Source organism: Lissotriton vulgaris, chromosome 1_2 (genome assembly GCF_964263255.1).
Source record: "Lissotriton vulgaris chromosome 1_2, aLisVul1.2, whole genome shotgun sequence".
Classification (NCBI taxonomy): Eukaryota; Metazoa; Chordata; class Amphibia; order Caudata; family Salamandridae; genus Lissotriton; species Lissotriton vulgaris.
This window is the reverse complement of record NC_141686.1, coordinates 230,060,333-230,086,427: the sequence shown is the minus strand read 5'-3', so window position 1 is coordinate 230,086,427 and position 26,095 is coordinate 230,060,333. Positions and strand designations below refer to the sequence as shown.

General features: G+C 47.3%; 1 protein-coding gene across 1 annotated transcript in view; it reads left to right on the top strand.

Annotated features, from left to right (window-relative positions):
• LOC147736399 (neutral amino acid transporter 9-like) overlaps positions 1-26,095 on the top strand; it is a 418,993-nt gene that overhangs the window by 33,461 nt on the left and 359,437 nt on the right. Inside the window, exon 2 of the mRNA XM_086953750.1 lies at positions 11,793-11,856. Coding sequence (XP_086809876.1) covers positions 11,793-11,856 — 64 coding nt within the window. The remainder of the gene's footprint in view (positions 1-11,792; positions 11,857-26,095) is intronic.

Here is a 26,095-nt window from a genome sequence, read left to right as displayed (position 1 = left end):
GATAAACTTTTCTGAACTTCTTCTTGAAAGTTGCTCAAAGAAAGAGCACAAATGATCTTAGTTTCAGGAATGATGGGTTGAGGTTCAACAGGATGTTCACAATCTTCTGTATTCACACAGGAAAGTGCATCCACCTTTCCATTCTTTGCTCCAGGACGAAACGTGATCACAAAATCTAAATCCGCAAAGTACAAAGACCAACGTAGCTGTCGAAGAGTTAGGGTTTTCGCAGATTTCAAGAATTGCAGATTCTTATGATCAGTAAACACGGTCACTGTATGCTTAGCCCCCAGCAGATAATGCCTCCAGTCCTCAAAGGCATCCTTCACCGCCAACAATTCCTTTTCGGCGATCGTGTAATTCAGTTCTGCTGGATTTAATTTTCTGGAGCGATACGCCACCGGATGAAGCTGACCAGTTTTCAAATGTTGTTGTGAGAGAACACCTCCGATTGCCTGATCCGACGCATCTGCTTCTACAAAGAAAGGTTCTTCTGGATTGGCATGCAAGAGAATAGGTGCGGACACAAATTTATCTTTGAGATGAAGAAATGCTTATGCTGCCTCATTGGTCCACTCGAACCTTACCCCTTTCTTTAATAATCGAGTAATAGGGGCGATCAATTGTGAAAAGCCCTGAATGAAGCGCCGATAGAAATTAGCGAATGCCAAAAACCGCTGTATCTCCTTGATATTATGTGGTTCTGGCCAACTTTTCACTGCTTGCACTTTTCCTTGATCCATAGTGATTCCATGTGGGGAGAGGACGAATCCTAGAAACTCCACCGTAGTAGCATGAAAAACACACTTTTCCAATTTTACAAATAAATGATGCGTTCTTAATCGATCCAACACCATTCTGACATGCTTGGGATGGTCTTGTGTATTCTCGGAGTAGATCAAGATATCATCCAAATAGACAATGGCCACTTTGTCAATCAAATCACTCATGATGTCCTTAATGAAGTGTTGAAACACAGCAGGTGCATTACACAACCCAAAGGGCATCACACAATATTCGAAGAGGCCAAATTTGGTACGAAAGGCGGTCTTCCACTCGTGCCCCTCTTTCATCCGCAACAAATGGTACGCCCCACGTAAATCAAGCTTGGTGAAAATCTGAGCTTCTTTAATTTGATCCAAAAGAACTGAAATTAAAGGCAGGGGGGATCGATTCTTGATAGTGACTAAGTTCAGTGTACGGTAATCGATACAAGTTCTCAGACTTCCCTCTTGCTTCTTTGGGATGAAAAAGAGCGGCGAGGATACCGGTGACTGCGAAGGTCTAATGAACCCATAGGTCCAGATAACGGTCAAGATACTCCTTAAGATGGTTATTCTCAGCTTCGGTTAGAGCATAGATCCGACTGCAAGGAAGATCCGCTCCTGGAACCAGATCAATAGTACAGTCATATGAGCGATGTGGTGGTAGCACCTCCGCTTCCTGTTCACTAAAAACCATCTTCAAATCCTGATACTCGGGGGGAATTTCTCCAGAATCAATTACACAAATTGACTGACCTCCGAAAGATAGTAGAGAAGCGGGAGACGGCTCCACCAAATTTTCCTTGTGCCCATAACAATGTTCCAAACAGAAGCTTGACTGCATGCTGACTGTTTGATTTTCCCAGTCGATTGTCGGATTGTGTGTAGCCAGCCAAGGTAACCCAAGGATCAATTGAAACTGAGGGGCGTCTATTAAATTGAATTACAAGCCTTCTCTATGCCCTTCCGCTTGAATCAACTCCAATTCTTCGCTATGACTGATAATTGGCCCAGACGACAATTTTGTTCCATCTACTGCTCTCACTGGTTATTGTCTTTCCTTTCAAATGGCTTGAATTCCCATGCGACGGGCATACTTAATGTCACAAACATTTCCTGTGGCCCCGGAGTCCAACATAATAGCAACTCCAGAAATCTGCTGTTCACAGAACTTTAATGTCATGTGAAGGATTACATGAGGAATACACGACTGTAGAGTATTAAGGATTAGATGGGATTCTGGAGTCATCTTTTTCTCCTGCACCACCAGAGCGACTCCGCCTACTGATGGCTCACCTCGTTTCCCTTAAAAGGTAATTTTGGATGCTTAGGGCATTCCTTTACAAAATGGCCGGAGGTCCCGCAATATAAACACAATTTCTTCAAACGCCTCTGTTCCTTCTCCTCTTTACTCAATGGACCTCGGACTGCTCCAATTTGCATGGGTTCTGCCTCGTTACTCCCTCCGGAAACTTTCTCGGTCCGAGCTCGATCAAACCGGGGAAAGTTAACTCTCCAATCTTTCCTCTTCTCTCCCTTTCGTTCAGAGTTACGGAAATCCAATTCTAAAACTAAATCCACCAACGCAGACAACTCTGTGGGCCAATTTGGAACCTGCGCCAATGTGTCCTTGATCTCATCTCTTAGTCCTCGATAAAATAAAGCTGCCCGTTTCTCCTCTGGCCAGTTGTTTTTCACAATTAACTTATTAAATTGCATCAGGTATGAGATCAAATCTTTAGAGCCCTGCCACAATTCCATCAACTCATTATCGGTGGCCTGAGAAATCCTTCTCCTGTCAAAAATTCTGAGAAACTCAGATTTAAACTTAGCGAAATCACAAAGGATTGGGTCATCTTCGCTCACCAAGGGCATCACCCAATTGGCGGCATCCCCACTGAGATAGGATAAAATAAATGCTATTCTAGATTGAGCATCGGGAAAAAGGGTAGGACGGCACATGAAATGTAGGGAACATTGAGTTAAAAAGAGTTGTGCCTTTTGTGGATTCCCAGAAAACCGTTCTGGAGCTGCTAGAGGAATTAAAGGAGAGACTGAGTGGATAACCTGAGCAACTGTCTTAGGATCTGAACTCGCGGTACTGGTGTTAGACGTGGAAGGAACCTGAACTGGATTTCCCCTAACTAATCCATCCATCTTCTGGGCCAGAACTCTAGTATCTTGTCGAGAGGCCTCTAGTTCTAATTTTAAACTTTTGTTTTCCTCCCTTACAGCTCCTATCTCCCTCTGAATTCCCACTAAAATGTCTCCCAGATCCTTTAGGTCAAATCCCTCAGCCATACTGCCTGGGCGAAGTAGATACGTGGGCACTTCAATCTGTCAGAAGGCTCCAATAACTTCGCAGAGGCAGTAAGATGCTTGACCCAATCGCCCTCCCACCAGTGTCTCCGCCACAAGGGCAAATCCACTAGCAGAAGGGAAAAGGGGAAGTGGATAGAGAAGAGACACCTTGAGAACTTCTGGCACCTTCACCAAATTTGTAGCTCAGTCTTGGCTTCTGCGTCGGTTACTGTAAGGTGCCTAATACACAGAAGAAGGGGGGAAGAATAAACAACAACAGCCACCTTCCAATATTCTCTCTCTATGAAATAATCAAATCTTATCCTACCAGTGATTCCAAAATGTATTGCTAGTCTTCATGTGGCTGTGTAGTAACAATCTGGAGCTTCATGCCTGTGAGATAAAAACTATCATTACTGTGGGTCCTTGCTAATAGTCTGCAACCTACTCAAACTAATACTCACTCTAGTAACCTGTAAGCTCCCTGTACTTGCCCCAACTGGGGTTCTGGTAGAGTCTCGGTGCAAACATGTGGCTCCAAGGAGTCCCAATGTTGAATTGTCTTCTGCGCGCAAAAAGGTTCAAGGGAGGCAAGAAGGGGGTAAGGGTAAAGCAGGGAAAGCTCAAGAAGGGAATTGTTTCACAGTTTATTGTTTGCTGGCAAAGGGGAAGAGCCGCTGGCTTACTGTTTCTCTCAGGGTACACCGCAAGAAGTCAATGGAGTCCGTGGAACTTTCCGCTGAGATATCCTGTCGAACTTCAGCAGAGCAAACCTTGCTACCACAATGGCAGCGGATTAAGCAGAAAGTAGACACAGCCACAGCCACAGCAGCCGACATAAGGTTTTCAGGAGAAAATATCTTTCCTTCAGGGACTATATACAACTATCGATAACTACACTAAATGGGACTTTAAAGGATATTTCACTCTCTCGGCATGTAGCTGCTTCGAGCGGACTCGAGGAAAATACTAAACTGACTCTGATAACTCCTGTCCTGAATATAGACACGGATCCTCGGACATTAGCAGCCACCTCAGGAACCCGAACAGTTGAAGTGTGTAGTTTGAAAGCTGCGCGTGGCACACATCAACTAGCCCCCACACACTAGCTCTAGGTTTGCTTCTATGGCCACAGCGGCGGCCATCTTGGGAGGAACATTTACACTTACTATTTCCTGAACCTATTTACATTGTACTGAAAGGAACCTATTTAGTAATACACGGGTACCAAACATTAACCCGACAGGGCTTCACTATTGTCCTAGCCCTATTCCCAGATTTAGGAACATAGGAAGATGCTATTTGCAAAACCCTGACACTTACACTAACATGTAGTTATACTGATAAAAGCGAATAAACTATTTTGGGAAATTGGGTTTCAAGAAAAATATTTATAATTTACACATCACCAAGTAAAGTGTTCTAATATTTTTTGATCCTATAAAAATATTTCTTTCACCACAGAATTATAAAAATGGGTCTTCATAACTAGTGAAATATATTTGAAATGTTTCAACAGTTCACTTAGCTATTTTTGTATTGTGTTCGGAAAAAGCCTGAAATCTTACAGCTTTTCAATTAACATGCTTAGAACAGTTTAATTGTCACACAGTTCACTTTACAAAATCCTCTAACTTAAGTCACAGAAAGAAAAAGAAAAAAAAGATGAATAAGATAAGCTGACTTTTGATCTCGGTTTCTGAAAGCCAGCAAATGTGACAAGATAACAAGATTTAATTGTATTTTTATTGCTCTTTCACGTTGTGATCAATAAAGTTGCCTTTTAGTCTTGTTATCTTTTTATTTGCTCTGCTTTCAGAGACAGAGGTCAAAAGGCAGTTTGTCTTCCCTGAAGCAAGAGGATTTTCAACTCACCAGAAAGAGTGAGTAGTCCCTAAAAATAGGTTGTTTTACTGTTTGACAATGTGAGTGGATTGTTCAAGCCCTGCAGTATAACAAGAGTTATGAATTTTTAAAGTTTTAAGTTCAAAATAGCACCTAAAAGAAAGCACCAATAATGGACATGTAGTCGCGCAAGACCGGTTCAGAGTGAAACGTTAAGGCCACCCGCAGTGGAGGGCGGTTTGGATGCAAGAAGTGAATTGGGCACGGTCAGCACTTACCTTCAAACTTACATTTTGAGAGAAAAATGTCAGAAAAGGTAGAAGTTCAGCTTGGCAAGGCTGCAGGAGTGTCCAAGGAGGGAGTGTCATCATCAGATTGCCGTGGAGTGAAGCTGTGGTGAAGACTGTTACCTTCAGACTTAGTTGCTGAAATGGAAGTTAAACTTCTCCAGTGGGACGAAGCAGAAGGCTGTAGCCAAAGACAAATCTACAAGGTTGGATAATATTTTGGTGAAGGACCGCTGAAATGGATTTGATGCTGCAGAGAAGAACATAGTAGGAGAAATCAATCCCACGAAGATATGCCTCCAATGGATAGGTGAGCAGGTTGGTCCCAGTCTCCTCACAGGTCTCTGAGTCCTTTTTGGCCAGTTTTGGGAAATGGGCATCTTTAGCACCACAACCAAGGGTCCAGGGGTAGATGGAAACTTCTTGGGGGTTCAAGACTTACTCAAGCTGGGTCCAGGTAAGGATTGAAGATGATGGGAGTGTTGTATGTCCCTGTGGCCAGCCAGCACATTGGCCCTTGGAGTCACCTCTGGTAGTCCTGGGTGTAGGTGTAAATTCAAGGATCAACAGCAGAGCTTTTCTCTGAGGAATCATGACAATCTCCAGGCAGCAGGACAGTCCTTCCAGGTACAGAAGCAGGTAGTCTTCTGAGAGTCCTTCCACATGTTCTGAAATTTCCTTGCTAATTCAAGATCTTGGACTTGACATCCTCTTTTTAACTGAAATGTGGTTGGGATCCACGTCTGGCCCCGATATCGTCCAGGCTCTTCCTCCGGGATATCTGATCCAACGCAGGGACAGACAACTTAAAGTTGGAGGAGGGATAGCCATAGTATGTAGGGAGCACCTAATCTGTCGTATGATCGACAGCTCCATCCCTGACTGTGAAAGTGCACAATTTGCCATCACTGTATCCCCAGAAGTGTCATTTTCTGGACTCTTAATTTACCGTCCACCTGGCGCTATTGGACAATTTCAGGAAGGAATTATCGAATCAACTATAGAGTTGGCTAGCAGGGTCTCAAATTTGATAGTACTGGGAGACCTGACTCTTCATTTCAATAATCCCTCAGATACTATTGCCACTGAATTAACTAAGGATCTTGCGGCATGTGAACTGAATCTGATAGTCTCACATCCCACCCACTCTAAAGGGAACCTTCTAGACCCCATATTTTCAAACATTGTGGACTTAACATCAGCCGAGCTATACCCTATTCCTTGGACAGATCATATGCTCATTCCCTTCATATGGAATACGCCCATACCCGGTCCAGCAAAACTGCCCAGTAAAACTCTGAGTAGGCGGTGGACGAAATTAGAAATGAATGAATGGGTAGAGGCACTGAACACAAGCGAACCCCAGGCCAATCAGGACATTGACAGGGCTAATGTGGAATTTAACCAATGGATTGAATCATCATTGGATAAGGTGCTTCCAAAAATAAACATCTCCAAAAAGAAAGGCTCCACTAAACAACCTTGGTTTACTTCTGAGCTAAGGTCACTAAAACAAGAATGTAAACGGTTGGAGAGACAGTGGCGAAAACATTTTGAGGAAGAGAAAAAAACCAAATATAGACTCTCTCTAAAAAAATATAAATCTGCTCTTAACGTGGCCAAATCCATCTTTAACGCAGAAAATATAGAGATCTCTGCCAATGCCCCAAGAGAGATGTTTAAGATAGCTAACTCTCTGTTAAAAGCCCCCGACCCGCCATCACCACCACTCTGTACGGAGGAGGCTGACGCTCACTGCAACAACCTGGCAAATTTTTTTGCTGAAAAAATTCAAAAGATCCTCCTGTCCCTCCCTCCTCTATCTTTGGAAGAACCTATCCTTCCTTTGCCAGATGATACTGATATCATTCTGCCTTGCCTTTCTTTCTTTCCCCCCCTCAGTACTGAACTTTTACCCTCGCTTTTCAACTCTGTAAAAAGCGGGTCTCCGCTAGACCCAGCCCCTATGAATATTCTAAAGCTAGCCCTGCCTAATATCAGTACACACATCATCCATCTAGTTAATACCTCACTTGAATCAGGAAGGGTACCCCAAGACTGGAAACTGGCCATGGTTAGGGCCCTGTTAAAAAAGCCTCATCTCGACCCCCAGGACTTTTCCAATTATCGTTCCATTTCCCTGCTCCCTGGCATTAGTAAACTTGCCGAGAAATGGGTAAATAAACAATTAGCATCCTTTCTGGAGACCCATAACCTGCTCCATCCAACCCAAACCGGGTTCCGGAGAGGACAGGGAACGGAGACGGCACTGTTGAGGGTGGTAGAGGATTCCAGGAGGATTCTGGACGCAGGTGGCAGCGCGGCCATTATCCTCCTGGACCTCAGTGCCGCCTTCGACACGGTGAACCACCGTGTCCTCCTGTATCATCTCAGAAAGCTGGGCGTCAAAGGCAGGGCACTCATGTGGCTGGAGTCCTTTCTTGGCGATAGATTTTTTAAGGTCTTTTCAGAAAATAGCTGCTCCCCATCAATGCCATTACAGTGTGGGGTGCCACAGGGTTCCTCCCTTAGCCCACACTGTTTAATGTTTATATGGCGCCCCTGGCGGAAGTAGTAGCTCTCTTTGGGATCCAACTGGTAAGCTATGCTGACGACACCCAGCTAGTTGTCTCTCTCAATCAGGTGGAATCCCCCCCCTCCAGGCTTTGCCGTTGCCTGGAGGCAGTAGCAAACTGGATGGACTTGTCCCACCTGAAATTGAATGGAGGAAAAACAGAGCTGATGCTTCTAGGAAAACGAGCCATATTTAACAACGTGATACATTGGCCCTCCTGTATGGGTCCAGGACCCACTCCAAAGACCGAGATAAAGAGTCTCGGGTTTTGGTTGGACGCAGAGTTGTCATTTAAGACCCAGGCAAGGAAGACAGTGGCCACCTGCTTCGGACTGCTGAAAACAATTCGGAAAATCCTTCCTCAGCTACCCGAAACAGCAAAGAAAACCATAGTCCAGTCCCTTATTTTATCCAGGCTAGATTATGGAAATGCGCTCTATCTTGGAGCCCCCGTGTCGGTTATCCGGCAACTTCAGGTTGTCCAGAATTCTGCAGCACGGCTACTCACGGGCACTAGCCATCGTACATCAGCCAGGCCCGCACTCTGCACCTTGCACTGGCTCCCCATAAAGGAGCGAATCCATTTTAAGACACTCTGCACGGTCCATAAAACACTCTATGGGAGTGGCCCCCCCATTCTAGATGACATGATCAGACCATACAAACCCACCAGGAATCTTCGCTCGAACCAACAAAACCTGCTGATAGCTCCTAGGATCAGCAGAGCCCGCACAGGAGGTCGTCTGTTCTCGCACAATGCGGCTGGGTTGTGGAATGCTCTTCCTCCACCTCTTCGCCAAGAGCCTAACCTTCTTGTCTTCCGGAAAAAGTTAAAAACTCTTCTGTTTCCAAAAACTAGATAATACAGATCTGCATTTTTAATTCATCTCTGTCTGGTCAGTCTTAAGCGCTGGGATGCTCCCGAGTGGCCATGCGCTATAGAAGAACCTTTTAATAATAATAATAATAATGTTCGATAGTAAACTGAAGTGAGGGTTGTGAGTCCTGTTTTGTTCCCATGGTGCCCTGCTCTTTGTAAATGCGTTGGCTCAAAGCTGGTTGCAGTGACAATACAGGGTTGTTAGGCCTATTGTGATGAGATAGGACACAGCTTATGCAGGTGCAAGTGGAAGTGTGCTCAGCTCCACCCCCAATCCTTCCAGTTAATGGCCCATTTGAGGCTCAAATAATCCCACTATTGTGCAACTGTCTGGGAGGAACTCACAAAGTCTAACTCTCAGCTGTACCCAGTCATGTGACCCAAGACAGGTGGCAGGCACAAAGGGGAGAAAAATGATCACTTTCTAAAAGTACAAAAACGGGGGGATAGGCCCAAAGGACCAGAACCAGGCAGGGTCGTTCTAAATTGAATACAAAAAGAGGAACCTGGCTCTAAAGGTGGCATTTTCAAAATTGTAATGAAATATCTGACTTTACCATTAAAAAGGGGTTATCTTATCATTACAATTCTATAGGTACCAACAATGATGTATCTTCCTCCTCTCAATTAGGAATTACAGCTTATTAAATATAATAATGTTATCCCATGGAAAGGGTAGACCTCGCAGTAGTAAAAAACTAATGAATTTGGGAGTTTTTAACTACCAGGACATGTAAAACTTAAAAGTACATGCCCTACCTTTTAATTACACAGCACCCTGCCCTATTCGTTTGCGGTGGCCTACCTTAGAAGTATACCGCACTTCAGGTGACTTACAAGTAAATTAAACATGCCAATTAGATATATGCCAGTAAGCACAAGCACTTTAGTACTGGTTAGGAGTGGTTAAGTGCACAGAGACTTACGACCAACAGAACCACCCTAAGGCTGACAGGTTTAACAGCTTCCATTAGCCAAGGGTTCTTCAGGCAGCCGCTTGCAATGGATATTATTTCAAAATCATATGCGAGATGGAGGGAGAGAGAAAAATTAATTGGGCTAGATCTATCAAGGGATTGAATTTTTCTTGCATCACACAGAGTGTTGCAAGGACAACGCAATCCCTAAGTCACATTTACCAACTAACGCAAGGCCACTTTGCATGGCCCAGCGTTGTTTGGTTAATCTGGAGTAACACAAGGCAGCACAAGTCGCTGCCTTGCATTACTCTGCTCTAGGAAGGCGTTCCATGGTTGTTCTCATGCATCTGCCCATGGATTGTGGCACATTTTCAGATTTACCAACATTGGTAAACCTGGAAACGCGTCAAAAGGCCATACATTCCTAGGCGAGACACCATGAGAATAAATATCTTTATTTTTCCTTGTTGTTTCCTATTTGTATGTGTGCTGCAGAATGCAGCACACGTAGAAAGAGGAAAAAGCCTTAGAGGTTTTGTGTTGGAAAATGCACCTTCCTGCACAAAGATGATCCTGCCTGCAGCATAGGCACACTTGCACCATGGCATAAGGGTGCCTGCATTGGTGCTAGGCAGCAGGCAGAGACCAGGAATGTGCCATATATTGGTAAATATGATCCATTGTTGCCCTCTACCTTTCATGCAGCTTAGCGCAACAAGTTGCCTTGCGGAATTCCGTTGTGTGAACTATTGATAAATTAGGCCCCCTATTTGTGGCATACTGGGGTTCGGTGTTAAGGAAGCAAATGAACTGAGGCTGCTTCAAGAATGATATAAGGGCTAGGATCAAAAAATCAGGTGAAAAAAAATACATTTCTTTAATTAACTCAAGGTTTCATTTTTAAATGATGTAGTGACCAAACTGACTGCTGTGGTTAGAAGTAAGATTGTATCCAACGGGTTTTGAGTCACAGTTGCAGTGTAGGTTCATTGAACAAATTCAGAGAGATCATGAATAACGCTGCCTTGCGTTACATTGCAACGCAAAGGCGGTCCATAGGTGGAGCATGGACGTTCCCATGCATTCACTTGATGAATTGTGGCACATTCACAGATCTAGAAATACTTGTAAACCTGGGAATGCATCAAAAAGCTTTGCCTCCCTGAAGCATACGTAACACAGAGCAGTATCTTTTTTTCTCCTTGGTTTTTCCTCTTTCTATGTGTGCTGCATTCTGCAGCATGCATAGAAGAGGAAAATGCCTTTAAGGATTGTTTTTGTGCAGAACGGTGTCCCTTTCTGCATGAACGCAAACCTACCTGTAACAAAAGCCCCAATGCACTATGGTGTGAGGGTGCCTGCCTTGGTGCTAGGCTATCACAAATGCATCATCACAGGGTGAGAGCTTAAGGGCATCATATCTAAGTAGTCATGGCACCTTTCAGCTCTCTTCCATTCATGCAACGCAGTGCAACATGTCTTATCTACACTGCATTGCATGAATTTAAATTAAATCTACCCATAATGTTTTGGCTGAAGATGCACCTTAAAGTGGATATGCCTAAAGGGATCACACATTAAAACCTAGTGGATCCTGATTGACTTGGTTCCTCACCATCAGCCTGAGTTATTTCTTTATCACAGGCCTAGTACCTACTGTACAATGTTCCTTTAGTCCACATAGGCAACCCTACAGTGACATGGCATGTGTAGCATTTACCCCACTAAACATTGACATCCCAAGATAGTCACTGAGTGCATAGACACTGTGTAGCAACCACTCTTAACTGACTATGTCACATTAGACAACTATAAAACCTGAATTCAAACACTCCAACATACACACATAATAACACAGAAGATCCAAACTAATTCAATGGACTTGCTCCTCTGTGATAAATATTCCCCAGATCCATTGTGTGATCCTGGATGTGACAAAGTACTGCATGCAGCCACTGAGCGAGCCCTACAGATGTGTGCCAGAACCTATTGTGATTTATTCTAGCCTGCTCAGTAACATCCACCCCCCTGGTGTTTTTCCAGGTCCACGGTACAACTGACATGGAACTGACCCCAAGCTGGTCTCTTCTCACCAATCTACTTGTTCTCTCTCTCACTGATGTATTTCATTCACAAACAAACATAGTACATTGCTTTGCACACAATATTGCACCATGTTGATGTGCTTGTGTCTGATGATCTCCTTTGATCCTTTAACAGATTCTCTATTTGTAACACTATGATGGGAACCTCCCTGCTCAGCATCCCGTGGGCCTTTTCACAGGCAAGTACAAACCTCTTCTCTTTGCATATGATGAACGGTGGATGTAGTGAGGCAAAAAGGCTGGGCTTGGTGCAAAATCTGCTCACCAGACCCCAAAAAATTAGCAGCATCCTTCATATGCAAAGGCCTACAAATAAGAAGAAACCCCAGAATGTTGTAGCCTTTCATGCCTGAAGTGTTCCAGGAGTCTCACTTTAGTATCAGATGATAGCAATGTACATAATGACAGTTTCTTTGAGGCTCATGGGCTACAACTGTAATGATGTAAATGAATGGAGGCACATTAACAACACCCCGTGCAAAAATAATCATCAAGACCCCAAAGTAATAGCATTCTCTCTGCTTCCTGAACCTATAGGTTCAGCCACTGGAGATGGTCATGTCTTTTTCCCTGGGACAGTAGGCATAATTAGGTAACAAACCCCTGTCAACTGTTTTGGAAGCATGAGGATGGCAGTGTGAGAGGGATTCAGCAGCGGGCACTTAGTAAAGAGAGAAAAACATTGCTTTGGTAAAAGTTTTGAATTTGTGCAAAATGAAAATAAAGGTAAAAGTGTGCAATAATACCACATAGGGAATTACCGATAAAAAATGAATTACTTACCCGCAATCTTCATTACTCCCAGGTAATTAGTTCATTACTCCCAGGTAATTAGTTCATTACATGCAAGTCTGTCCTTCTCATTATAGTTCTAACTCTGTGAGGCTTTATCTAAGCAAAACACATTGTATTTACAACAATTATCTCATTGCTACCTTTATAACAGAAATACTAAGGTGGTCAGTACTATTGGCAAACATGTCCTATTTATAATGAGAAAGAAAAGTGTTAGAGTTCGCATACATAGCAGCTCTACAAATTTCCTGAAGAAAAACACCGTCTGATGTTGCCACCGCTCTGGTTGAACTTGCCATCACATTACTAGATTGATCTAAACCTATTGAAGCATACGATTGAGAGATTGCTTGTCTAATCCACCTACTAATAGTTGAGTTTGAGGCTTAGTTCTCTCCAAATAGGCCAAAAGAGCTTTTCTTATGTGTAAAGTTCAATCAATAAATCAGGGTTCTTTTAGTGCACGACTACTGACCCGTAAGCTTCTCAAGGTGCTGCAGGTGGGTGGGATCTGAAATTCAGTCGAAGAGTCAGGTCTTGAGGTCCTTCCTCAATTGAGGCAGTGATGGTGATCACCGTAGGTGCAGAGGTAGGGAGTTTCAGCTCTTCGCAGTGAGATAAGAGAAGGAACTTCCTCCAGCCGATGTCTTGTTAATCTGTGGGATAGTGGCCAGGGCGAGATGGGCGGAGCAGAGGTGTATGGTCGGTGTGTAGAAGGAGAGGCAGTGGTTGAGGTATTCAAGTCTGGTGATGTGCAGGGCTTTGTAGGCGTGTATGAGGAGCTTGAAGATGATTTTTTGTAGATCGGGAGCCAATGGAGGTCTTTCAGTGACCGAAGATTTGGTTTTGGCAGGGGATTTCCAGGATACGCCTGACAGAGCCATTCTGGATGCGCTGCAATTTCTTTCAGAGTTTTTGGATCATGCCATCTTAGAGTATGTTGCTATAGTCAAGCCTGCTGCTGACGAGCAACTGGATGACAATTCTCCTGGACTCTGTGGGGATTCAGTCGAAGATCTTTTGGAGTATTCAGAGTGTGTAGAAGCAGGAGGCCAATACGGTGTTAATTTGGCGGTACTTAGCGAGCTAGGAGTCAAGTATGATGCTGAGGTTGTGCGTGTGGTCGGTTGTTGAGGGGGTTCCGAGTGCTCATGGACACCCGGAGTCATCCCACATGGAGGGAGTAGAGCCCACAATGAGAACTTCAATTTGGAGTTGAGTTTTAGGCAGCTCTCCTTCATCCAGGTGGCTACTGCCTACAACCTGTCATGGCAGTTGCTCTTAGCGGCTGTAGGTGAGGGAGAGGATCAGCTGTGTGTCATCGGCGTAGGAGACAATGTTGAGTCTTTGGTTTCTGATGATGGCTGCAAACAACGACCTGTAGATGTTTAAGAGGGTGGGGCTCAGGGAGGAGCACTGGGGGACTCTGCAGCTGGTCTCTGTTGGGTTTAAAGTAAATGGTAAGAGCCTGACTCTATGGGGTCAGTCGTTGAGGAAGAAGTGGATCCACTCTAGCGCTTTTTGACTGTTGCTGGCGTTGAGGAGTCTTGTGCAGAAGGTTTGGTGGGAGACAGTATTGATGGTGGCAGAGAGGTCCGGGAGAATGAGGGCTGAGGTTTCACCTCGGTTTGGGAGAGTGCAGATGTCGTCAGTTGCAGTGAGGAGTGCAGTCTTGGTGCTGTGGTTGATACTGAAGTCAGATTGGAAAGGGTCCAGGGTGTGGTTTGTTTCGATGAATTGAAATCTGTCAGTTGGGCATTGATGGCATTCTTGATTACTTTTGCTGGGAAGGGGAGCAAAGAGATGGGTCTGTAGTTCTTGAGATCCGTCATGTCGGCAGAGGATTTCTTCAGCAGAGGGTTGATCTCTGTGTGTTTCCAGTCTTCAGGGAAGGGGGCAGATTCAATGGAGAAGTTAATGGTGCGGCAGAGTTTCGGGCGATGATGACGTCTGCTCAGGTGAAAATGTATAGGGGGTAGTGGTCCAAGGGTACCCAGAGTGGATGGTTTTCATGATCCCTAGGGTGTTGACAGCAGTGAGGGTGGTCCAGTTTAGCAGTGTCGGCTGGGATCTGGAGCTTTCCGGTGCGGTAGTTGTAGTTGGGGTGGGTGGGTCCTAAATTGCAAAGCTGTCGTAAATGTCTAAAATCTTGCAGTGGAAAAAAGTGGCAAGGCTGTCGCAGAGATCTTGGGGGGGATTTCTGTGGTGTTTGTTCAGGGTTTGGTGAATACTTTGATCATGGTGATGAGTTCTTTGCTGTTGTGTGCGTTGGCATTTATGTATTCCTGTATGGCAGTTTTCTTGGTAGTTCTGATGAGGTGGTGGTGTGAAGTGACTGTGGTCTTGAGGGCTGCTTGGTCCACAAAAGTCTTGCTACTCCTCCATGTTCTTTCAAACCATCTGCAGGTACGCCTGGACTCTTGGATGGTGGGTTGAGAACATGCTGGCTTTACAGGAGTGCTGGCTTGCCAGAGGGATTTTCTAAGGGGGGCCAGTGTGTCAGCGCAGTTGGAGAGCCATTGGTCGAGGGTGTGTGCTGAGGCGCTGGCGTCCGTAGTGGTCGGTGGTGGGGCTTTGCTGAGGGAGGTGGCGAGTTGGGCTTCAAAGATCCTGTTCCAACTTCTGTGCGAGTCGCGGTGGGCACAGTGGTGTTCAGTGGGTTTGATGAAAGAGAAGAGGACGCAGTGGTTGTCTGTCCAATGTAGTTCAGAGGTATGGCTGACGGAGATGTTGTTGCTTGTAGAGATGATGGGGCCGAGCATGTATCCTGCTGAGTGATTCGGGAGGAGGCCAGTTGTTTCAGTCCAATGGTGGTGAGGTTTTTTAGTAGGGATAATGTGTTTTGGTCATCAAGATTGTCCAGGTGGAAATTGAGGTCGCCGGGGAGGAGGTAGTCTGTTGAGGCGAGCGTGTGGTGCGCGATGAAGTTAGCTATGGCTTCACCAAAGGGGAAACGGGGTTCTGTAGACGAGGGTGCCATGGATAGCGTCATTCGGGTTGGGCTGGATCTGGAATTAGAGGTGTTTGTTTGTTTGTTGTTTTTAGTATGTTGCACCTAATAGTGGAATTACTGGTCCCAAAACAAAAAAACAACAACAAAAATGGAGGTTCTACAGGAAAGTTCACAGATATGGGAAGTAGTCTTCCTCTGTGTGCTTCTTTCTCCCCTCAGGATATGGCGGAACTTTCTTTTCTCTTCTCAGCCGCAGAGGGGTGTAAGTATGTTTTATCCTCAAAACAAAACAAAAGAAAGAGCAACAGAACGTAAGAAGAATTGTTCAGGGACTCCTGCATTGACCTCCACCGAAACACCCTGGTGGTTGTGGTGCGTGCTTCATTACTTGAAGTGCCTTGGTTCAACTTTACAGCCCCCGCCACATCCCTACAGTGAAATAACGGAGTAGAGGTACTTGCCTATAGCCACAGACCTCCTGGGTCATGGCAGGAGGAGTCCAGACGTCCTCTCTCGCCTCGGGACAGTTGTACAGGCAGACGTTGCCTCTAGGTTGTTCTCCGTCATCTGCTTCAGCTGGGGGTCTTGTCTGTAGTTGTGCCTTGTCCACGCTGACCTCAGCTGCTGCTTTCTTCTCCTGATGCCTCTTCTCAGGATCCTTGCTCTCACCCTCTGTGTTGTTGTCTCTTCCCAGCGTCTCCTCCCCTCGTAGCTCTGAGTCTCTCTCTCTCCTTGCATGTCTGCGGCGTTTCTAGTAACGCATCAGTCATGTGGTTGATGTCCTGCTCCGCTGGAGAGACATCCACCTTTACGCCCAGATAATCCACCATGGCCATCTTGGGTCTCCCGCTCGCGGGATTACACCAGGTTTCTGTGAAGAAGGCAACGTCGGGTAAGATGGAGTCGAACAGGTCCCAGATTGCCACGGGGTGTTTGTGGAGGGAGCAGGTGTTGAGTAGGATACAGCTGAGGTGGCGAGTCCTGTTTTTGCGGGTCGTGTGGTCAGTGTGTCTGGTGTGCGCCGAGTCCTGTTCTTGTGGGTCGTGCGGTCAGGTTGTCTGGTGTGCAGAAGCAGGAGAAGGTGCAGTTGTAGCAGGTGGATGGGCCTTGGGTGTTCTTCAGTGATGTGAAGTGGCAGGCAGTGGAACGTCCTGTGTTGAGTGCGTGAAGAGTGCTGGCGTTGTAGTGGTGGAAGCCACGGGGAGCAGGGTCTGTGTCACTGGGCACAGTCCAGGCACAGACGGGTGAAGACAGGATTGCCTTTGGCATTGCCCCACATTGGCAACCATTAAGAAGTGATGGGGAGGCGGGAGGGCTGGTCAGCTGGAAAGGCTGGAAACGGCACTGGAATGGGGTAAGGAAAAGGAAGAAAAGCAAACCTGAGCAAAATTAAAAGGACAGCAAAAGGCAAAAAATAAAAAAAACAAGGTTATAAAAACTGAAAAATTAAAGCCTGAAAAATGAAAGACAGAAAAAGGCTATATAATAGAACAACTGCAGAACAGAAACAAGAGACAGGCTCCCCACAGGGCCACCAAAGATGAGGCGCAGACTGGAGCCTGCGGGTGGAGGAGGGCCTTGAACACAAAACCTAGAGCTTAAGGAGACAGACCACTACAAGACAGAGCTGCACAGAGGTGAGCAATGCAAAAGGGTGAGTAAAGCTGATGGAACATTATTGGTAGTCTGGAAAATAGGAAGCATAATTTTGTAGGTGGTATGAAAAAGATTGTATGTTTGGCTTAAACTTAGGATCAGACCTGTGGACCTGGAAAACCTTCAGATAAGGGTACAGAAATGAGTAAGGGAGTCAACTCTCCCTACCTCCTTGCCAAAGAATTTTCCCTAGGAAGCCACTGTCGCAGATATCCAAGACATCTGTTTGCTCTAAAGGATCACAAGGCTCCTTTTGTATCCCCTCTAAAACTGTCGGGAGATTCCACAACTGAATTTCTCTAAAAAAAAAAAAAATCAACAACTCTTTTGAAGTTTGTTAACCAAGGGAAGAATTGGTAATAAAGCACACTCTGAATTTCAGTTGCCCAATAGGAAGAAAGGGTAGAAGGGAGGAGACCTTAAACAAACCTGTCCGTTAAGAAATCCGGAATTTTTAATGGGTCAGCTAGAACTTGGTCGATGTATCTGAGTAGGTGACAAGATTAGGATTTGAAGGGTACTTGGCTCCAGCAGAAGAGGGAAAGAAGCATGAGTTGCTAATTAGGTCAACAAAGGGAATGATGGTCTTCTTGGCCATAAAAGGAGCTATTAGGTGGCGCTACAAAGTGTCAGTGATCTTTTCCTTCCGAATCCTCTGAAGCACCTTATGGAGGTGGGGAAATAGAGGGAGCGTCCACGCCCCATGCTTTGTGGAAGGGCCTCTCCATGTAGAAATGGAGTATGTCGGCACTGACTGGAGATGCGAGCAAATCCAGAGTCGAAATGTAAAATATTTGTATTGCCAACTAAAAGGCCTGAACACCGAGACGGCATTAAATTGATGAGGAAAAATTCTGACTCAGACTGTCCGTCTGCACATTGACCACTCCTGTAATGTACATAGCGCAAATTGTAAGAATATTCTTTCCTGCCCAAGACAGAATGTTGTTGTCTACCACTGGTAAGTTTGAAGATTTGTGGCCCCTGGCTAATTTATATAACATTTTGTAACTTCATTATCCATTCCTAATAGAACTGGTTTTCTGGACAAGCAAGTTGCAAAATCCCCTGGAGCTCTCCCAATTGTTGCCTATTCCCTACCATTGGATGAACTGAAGGATTCGATCTTAGAAGTCTTTTGTAACAGTAGACAAAGATGCAGTTGCAAATTCTATTCTCCCTCTTGTGGCAGGAATACCTTTGCTTTCTCTGAATCAAACAGTACCCCTATACATTTCTTTTGCTGAGTCGGTGTTAGTTGGGACTGTTCTTCGTTCAGTAAGAAGCACACAGACGAGAGTTCCTTGCATATCATCTCATCCTGTTCTTGAGCTTTGCAGAAAGAAGATGCTGACATTTCCCAATTGTATACAGATGGATAAATATGCACACCATTTAAGTGAAAATGTGCCACCACTGGGGCTAGTACCTTTAAGAAGTCTCAGGGTCAACATGCCAGGCCACCCAGTTTCCACCTTGGTTTCTGTCATTCCATGGATCTGGAATTATTGCCCATTTCTGAAAAAGGATAGATGTTTCCTGCAATATGGATTGCCCCTTCACCAATTTCTTTTGGACTGAAGCTTTTATGAAAAAGGGAATTTGTGGGAGAGACAAAAACTCTGGGGCATATTACCAAGGGGCAATTATCGCCGATTTAGCATCCGTTTTCGGCTGCTAAGCGGCGCTAATTCTATTGCCCTATTACCAAGCTGTCGCTAACTGATGTTAGCGACAGCTTTTAGGCGATAGCGAGCAGTTTGAGGCCCGCTTTGCATGTCAGCGATGTTTATCGAAATGACATGCAAGGTGGGCGTACCCAACCAGTTAGCGACTGAAAGCAGTCGCTAACGTCGCTATCGCCTATTAGCAAGGCAGGCGTAGCGTTGGAAATGTTCGCGCTAAGCACGAATATCTCGAAATACTAACACCTGCCCAGACCAGTTCTTAGCCATGTTATCCAATGGGAGGTGGATAACATGGCTAAGAGCATTTCGTCGCTAATGCGTGCGTGAATATCGCTGTATTCTCAGGGATATTCATGCATTTCGCCGCTATCGCTGGATATTTTAGCACAATGGAGAAAAACGTTGCTAATAGCATGTTTTCCCCACTAACATATCCAGCGATAGGCAGCGATAAAAAAATCGTCGCTAAGCCTATTTAGCGATAAATATCGCTACTTGTTGGTAATAGGCCACTCTGTTTGTAAAGCAGGAAGGCAATCGACGAACGAAATCACCTTAAGTATTGCCCGGCGATGTCGCCTCTTAACCCACAAAGTATTAATCAATGAAGAGGCAGGCGCTGGAGACTGGAAGGCAGGAAACAAGGGTTTATTCTCTCCGGAGGAGAACACATCAGATCAGACCAACAGGGAATCTTCTCGAGGTGCTCTAACTGCATCTCTGAGGCCTGGCCTCTTATACACGCATTTATGGCAGGAAGACATTCTTTATTACAATAAAGGTTCTTTGAAGTATGAAAGACATCCCCGGAATCTCCCGCTTCAGGCCCGTTCCCACACACCCCTACAGTGAGAATCCCCTCCCCAATCACAATACAGGATCGTTATCAGACAGTAGGGACAGCAGGGCATTCCGCCGATTCCCGGAATGCGTGTGGTGTGACGGATCTCATGGGGTGGGGGCTTTGATCTACTGTAACTCCTTTGAAGAGGGGTGATTCTTTACAGTTGGGGCCATAAACTGCGTCCGCAGGGCTAGGTGATAGCCTGGGACCGGCCTGGACAATCGGACAGGGAGGAAGAGGAGTATCAGAGGGCGCGATAGTGAATAGGATGAAAGGGAGGTGTCGGGCAGGCACAGGGTGTGATTCTCAGAGCAGCGCAGATGGAGGGGTGTATGGACCATGCATGAGAGAGAGAGAGAGCTGGGGTGACCAGTGCGTGGGGGAGATGCTTGCAAGGGTGGGGAGCCGCGCTGGAGATCGGCGGCGTGCAGAGAGAGGGTCTGACCAAGGCATCTAAAATGGCTGCCGTGTGCGACAAAAGTGTGACATTGGAAAAAAGGCAAGATGGCGCAGATAATGTTTAGCAATACGAATCAATTTTCCACAGTTCTCCCTTTTAACATTTCTCGCCAACTTGTTAATTCGGATCGATCCCCATAATGCCACGCATTTCTGCATCATACAAAGCTTTCATGTGTTCAGTCTGTAAGTCCAATCAATCAATCAATCAATCAATCAGTGACACTTATAAAGCGCGCTACATACCCGTAGGGTCTCAAGGCGCTGGGGGGGGGGAGGGGGGTGCCGCTACTGCTCGAACAGCCAGGTCTTCAGCTTCTTCCTGAAGGAGAGGTGGTCTTGGGTCAGGGGCAGGTCGGGAGGGAGGGAGTTCCAGGTCTTGGCGGCCAGGTAGGAGAAGGACCTTCCTCCTGTAGTCGCTCTTCGGATGCGGGGGACGGCGGCGAGGGCGTGGTTGGCTGATCGGAGGTGGCGTTTGGGAGCGTAGAAGTTGACTCGGCTGTTGAGGTAGCTCGGGCCTTGGTCGTGTAGGGCTTTGTGTGCGTGGGTGAGGAGGCGGAAGGTGATTCTTTTGTTGACGGGGAGCCAGTGAAGGTCTCTCAGATGTCCGGAGATGTGGCTGGTTCGTGGGCTGTCGAGGATGAGCCTGACTGAGGCGTTCTGGATCCGCTGGAGTCTCTTCTGGAGCTTGGCGGTGGTACCGGCGTAGAGGGCGTTGCCGTAGTCCAGTCGGCTGGTGACGAGGGCCTGGGTGACGGTCTTCCTGGTCTCGGTGGGGATCCACCAGAAGATCTTCCGTAGCATGCGTAGGATGTTGAAGCACGCCGAGGAGACGTTGGTGACTTGCCTGGTCATGGCGAGGGAGGAGTCCAGGATGAAGCCCAGGTTGCGTGCGTGGTCTGTCGGTTTGGGTGCGGTGCCCAGGGCGGGAGGCCACCAGGAGTCGTCCCAGGCGGAGGGAGAGGAGCCCAGGATGAGGACCTCCGTCTTGTCCGAGTTCAGTTTCAGGCGGCTGGTCGTCATCCACTCGGCCACCTCTTTCATCCCTTCGTGCAGGTTGGCTCTGGCGGTGGCGGGGTCGTTGGTCAGGGAGCCCAAGTCTTTGGGCAAATGCAATTTGAAAATAATGAACACAGAGGAGGCAAACATTGGATACCTAAGCAACACCCGCATAGCACCACAATCGGAATTAGAATGAATGTGAACAACCTCCACCCCCAGGCTTTCAGTGAGTCCCAGAACCAGCTCCCAAGCGACCATCCTTCTTGTTCCTGGTGTACTTCGGAGGAGAGTCTATGGAGGTGTTCGATGGCCTTGTAAACAGAAGGCGAATTGTCTGGCACGTAGGTGCAACAGCTGGACCCAATGATGCGGCATGCTCCTCCACGGTCTGCCAGAACCACGTCTAGAACGAGGTGGTTCTGAAGAGCCACCAGGCGGACTGCCTGAAGCTCTGTGGTGTTATTGGTCAAGATGCCAGCTGTGATGTCAACTGCCTGGGTCAAATGCCGGATGGCACGGCTGTTCGCCATCAGACCCCAGAACGGCACAAGTCCCTTCACGGCATCCAGGAACTGTGCTCCTGTAGAGTCGGCCTGGTAGATGTCCTTTGCACGCTTTTGCCGGTGGTGGCTTGCCGGGGCCACATACGTAGGTGGAAGAATGAAGGCAATGTAGCAAGTGCCCCCCCCAACCTTTGGGGAGCCAGGTGTATGCTTTGGTGCCGCAAACAAAGTACATATTTGGAGAAGTAACAAAGGAGGGAGGGTCGGATGAATCCAGTGTCCTGGTGATGGCGCAAGTGTTGTGGCCCACCAGTTGCGTTCCCAGGCCTTCGATGCACACAAGGCCTGAGACGTTGACGACAGACAGGGCCACAGTTAGAGTGGCGGCTGTTCGTTTCCGGAGGTAGGAGAAGGTGGGTCTGGCTGGATTATGGAACACCTGCATTTCCACTCGCTCTTTGGCAGGGATGTCCATGTGAATAGAGGCACCAGAGGTCAGAGGGCAAAAAGGAGCAGCGGTTCGCCCAGTCTTATTCAGCCATACCCTGTGGTAGAAATGCGAAGCAGTTCTTTTTGAAGTGGCATTGTCTTTAAAGCTTTTTTGCAGAAGGATCAGCCAGGCAAGACAGGAGCCGTGGATGGAAAAAGGCGAAGGAATGAATGGGATGGAGTGTCCGGTGGCATGGGGCAGCAGCCCGCAGATCCAGTAATTAGTGGCATTTGCGGCAAGGTTGTGTTGGTGCAGCAAATGCACAAAGGAGTTGTTCCAGAACTCCCTGCGCCTTTCTCGGAGCTGTGGTGAAAGGGCAATCAGGAAGTGTTCTTTGGTAGTCATCGGCAGGTCAGTGGGGAGCAATGTTTTGTGAGCGGGTGTGCTTTCTTCGACGATCCAGAAGGTTGTCATGAGGAGGAGGCAAAAGAGAAGGGTAATGAAAAAGGATATAGTCTGAGCTGTGCAGCTTGTCAGTCTTTGGGTTTCGGTAGGTCATCTTCGGATATCCAGTTGCTTCCATCATTGGGGAATCGGGCGCTTCCATCATCTTCAGAGTGCTCGGTAGCGGGCAGAACCACCAACTCCCTCTTACTTCTCTCCTGGCAACCTTGAGTGTGTTAGGCTACCGCTCTGAGATTCGACTTAGTTAGTGGTCTGCTTTGCCGAAGCTCCTCCCTTTTTACGTAGGTTGTACCCTTCCCTGGACGGCACAGTGGGATCGGGAAACTTTGCCAGTTCGAGTGTCTCTGGGTCGGTGTAACAGCTCAATGATGGTCTGTCTTTTGTCAGGAGCTCTACTTGGGTCACAATGTCTTCTTCCGTCGTCAGGGTTGATGGGACACGTTTACAATGGTGCGCATGCACCCAGTGACGCTTGCCCTCCACTCGAAGGGCCGTCTGTGTAGTGATCAGGACTTGCCAGGGGCCCGTCCACCGAGGTTCCAAGCTTCTGGCACGCTGGAAGTTGCGGATCAAGACATGATCCCCTGGGCGAATGTCGTGTCCTGGGCCCCTGGAAGCGTCTGGGATGGCTTGCAGCACCTGCTGATGAATGACAGTTAAGGTTTTAGTGAGGGTGTACAGATAATCAGACATTAGGACGTCTGGGACATCATGGATCAAAGTTGGCCTAGGCGCGGCCCAAATGTTCATAGGTCGCCCGAATACTACTTCGTAGGGGGTCAAGTGGTGCTTAGTGGGGGTGGAATGCATTGATAGCAATGCCAGTGGGAGGGCATCAGGCTACTTCAGTCCGGTGGAGGCAACAATCTTAGAGATTTTTAGCTTGAGAGTGGCGTTGTGTCGCTCGACCAGGCCTGCAGATTGGGGGTGGAAGACTGCGTGAAATTTCTGTTTTACACCCAACCCCTTTAGGATAAGTTGGATAACTTCAGCTATGAAGTGGGGGCCGTTGTCACTCCATAAATTCCGACAAAGGCCATATCGGGGGAAAAACTCTTTTAACAGGACTTTGGCAGTGGTCATGGCAGTGTTGTCGCGTGTGGGATAGGCTTCCACCCATTTGCTAAAGGCACACACGACAACAAGGACGTACTTCAAACCCAGGCAACGTTCTAGCTGAATGTAGTCCATCTGTAGGACTTCAAAGGGATGGTCGGGGACCCCGAACCCACCCCGAGGGACAACAGTTCCTTTCCCTGGGTTGTGTTGCAAGCAGATTAAGCATTGTTGAACTAGGCGTCTAGCAGAGTCGGGAATCTTGTTGTTGTGCCAGACTCGGGTGATGAGTTCAATCATGGGGGCAGATCCTATGTGTGCTGGGGAGTGTGCCATAGTCAGTATGGGGATCAAGTAGGAATTGGGTAGCAGCCATTTGTTCGTGTCTTTTGTCAGCCAGCAGCCTTCATCATCTTTCAGTCCCACCCGTGCCCATTCAGTCAGTTCTTGGGGGAGCAGGCCATCTGTATGTCCCTAATGTGTTCTCTAGCGTCCTTCCATTTCTCCGCCTGTGACCTAGTCACGTACATACGGGTGGTCGTCCTATTCTCGGCTGTGGTTCGGGCAGTGATGTCAGCTAGTGCGTTTCCTTGTCCAATGAGATCTGTTACCTTCTTGTGCGCCTGACATTTTATCACCGCTAACCGTTTGGGGAGGAGGACTGCTTCGGTCAGGGCAGAGACTAGATCTCCGTGAAGGATGGGTGTGCCATGCGAAGTCAGGAATCCCCTTTCTTTCCATAAGAGTCCAAAATGATGAACCACCCCTAAGGCATACTGGCTGTCAGTGTAAAGGTTTGCAACTGTGCCTGCTGCTAGGATGCACGCTCGTGTGAGGGCAATCAGTTCTGCTGCTTGTGCGGACCGTTGGGTGATGCGGGCCGTCTCAACTACCGTCCGGGCTGTGGTGACTGCATAGGCAGCTGAGGTCGTGCCGTCAGGGAGCTTAATGCACGAGCCGTCTACCAATAGCTCTCCATCAGGGTCTGGGATAGCAGGAAGGCCGTGTCCGTGATGTTGTTCTCTAAGTCAAAGGGAATCAGTGCAGATAAGGGATTAGTAGAGGGCGTTCCATCAAAGCCTATTGATGTCACGAGTGAGCCAGACAAGGGTGCCCTTGGAATCAGTCGTTTGGATAACGCACTACGTGTTTCTCCAGTGTCCACCAAAAATGGGGACTTCATACCTAGGACCTTAGCAGTGACGTAAGGACCTTGCTGGTCAACACAAAGCTCGACTGGATCTCTCCCTTGTCCCTGGCTGTCCTATGCGAAATCGTGGGCGTTCTCGCAATCGGACTGCTGATACTGAATCTGTTGTGGGCGGTCAAATGTGTTAGGTCGGCTTGATCTGTCATAGTTAGCGTCATTGGTGTGTCCCCGTCCCTGGTCCCTGTTCTTTTGTCCGTTGGTCCCGTCCCTAGCCTCTCGGTTCTTGTTCGTTTCATGAAGGACCGGGCACTGCGACTTCCAGTGACCGTATCCCTTACAAAACGCGCATTGGTTTTCGTCTAAGTCCCTTCGGCCTGCATAGGGTGCGGACGTTCGTTCTCTGGAGGGTGTATTCTTAGGGGCTGTCGACTGGTAGTTTCCTTTGGAGGGTTCCCTACCTATCGTCACCCCCTGCAGTTGAGCTATCATGACCCTCTCTTTCAACTCCTTCTTTTTACGCTCGGATGCCCTGTCGTTCTCATTTTTCTGATGCTCATAGTATTGGGCCATCTGGAGAATCGCCGCAGGTTTAGAGGCTGCCCAGCTGCTTTCGCTCGCCTGCAGCTTTTGAGAAACCTCTTGCACCAGACCCTTCACAAAGTTCTGGACGAACAAGTGATGTCCGGTTGCAGTGGTCATATCTTGGCCGCTGTAGTCGGAGAACACTGTTTCGAACCTAGAAAAGTATTCCGAAGCGTCTTCTTGTGATTTCTGTCTACAGGCCGTCACTATTGACCAGTCTATTTTCTTCTCGGGAATCAGGGTCTTGAGTTTCTGGACGATCTTGTCCGGGAGTTCAAGAATATCTTTTACGCATTTCTGTCCGGCACCTCGTTGCTTGTCGATCTCATCGAGTTGTCCCCAGGTATGTCCGAACAGCTCAAGGTGGTCGACCTTGCGGATCTGCTTCCACACATCAGCTGGCAGACATAACCCGAAGAACAAATCAATGTCCGCTAGGGTCATGATAGTGGAACCTAAGGCTGTACCTAGCTCAGTGTAGAAGGCAGTGGGGTTTTTTCGTAAATCAGGCAGGGATTTTCGGACCGTCAGAATATCCTGGCGATCCCATGGTTGGTAGACCCAGTTGTACACTACCCTCCCTCTTGCATCCTGATGGTTAACATCATCGTGTGTTCCCTGACCTCGCGGGGGAACCCAGTAGGGGGCAGCCTCTCTTATTGGCATCATGGTGCTAGGTTGTTCTACTCGTGGTTCGGTCGCTACAGGTGTCGTAGGTTTAGCTTCCAACCCTGGTTCAGTGAGGTGGCGGAAAACCTCAAGCGTACGCGCAAGGAGGTCTGTCACATCACACTCACCCTCATCCCCGATATCAACCTTTCTATACAGAGTCGTT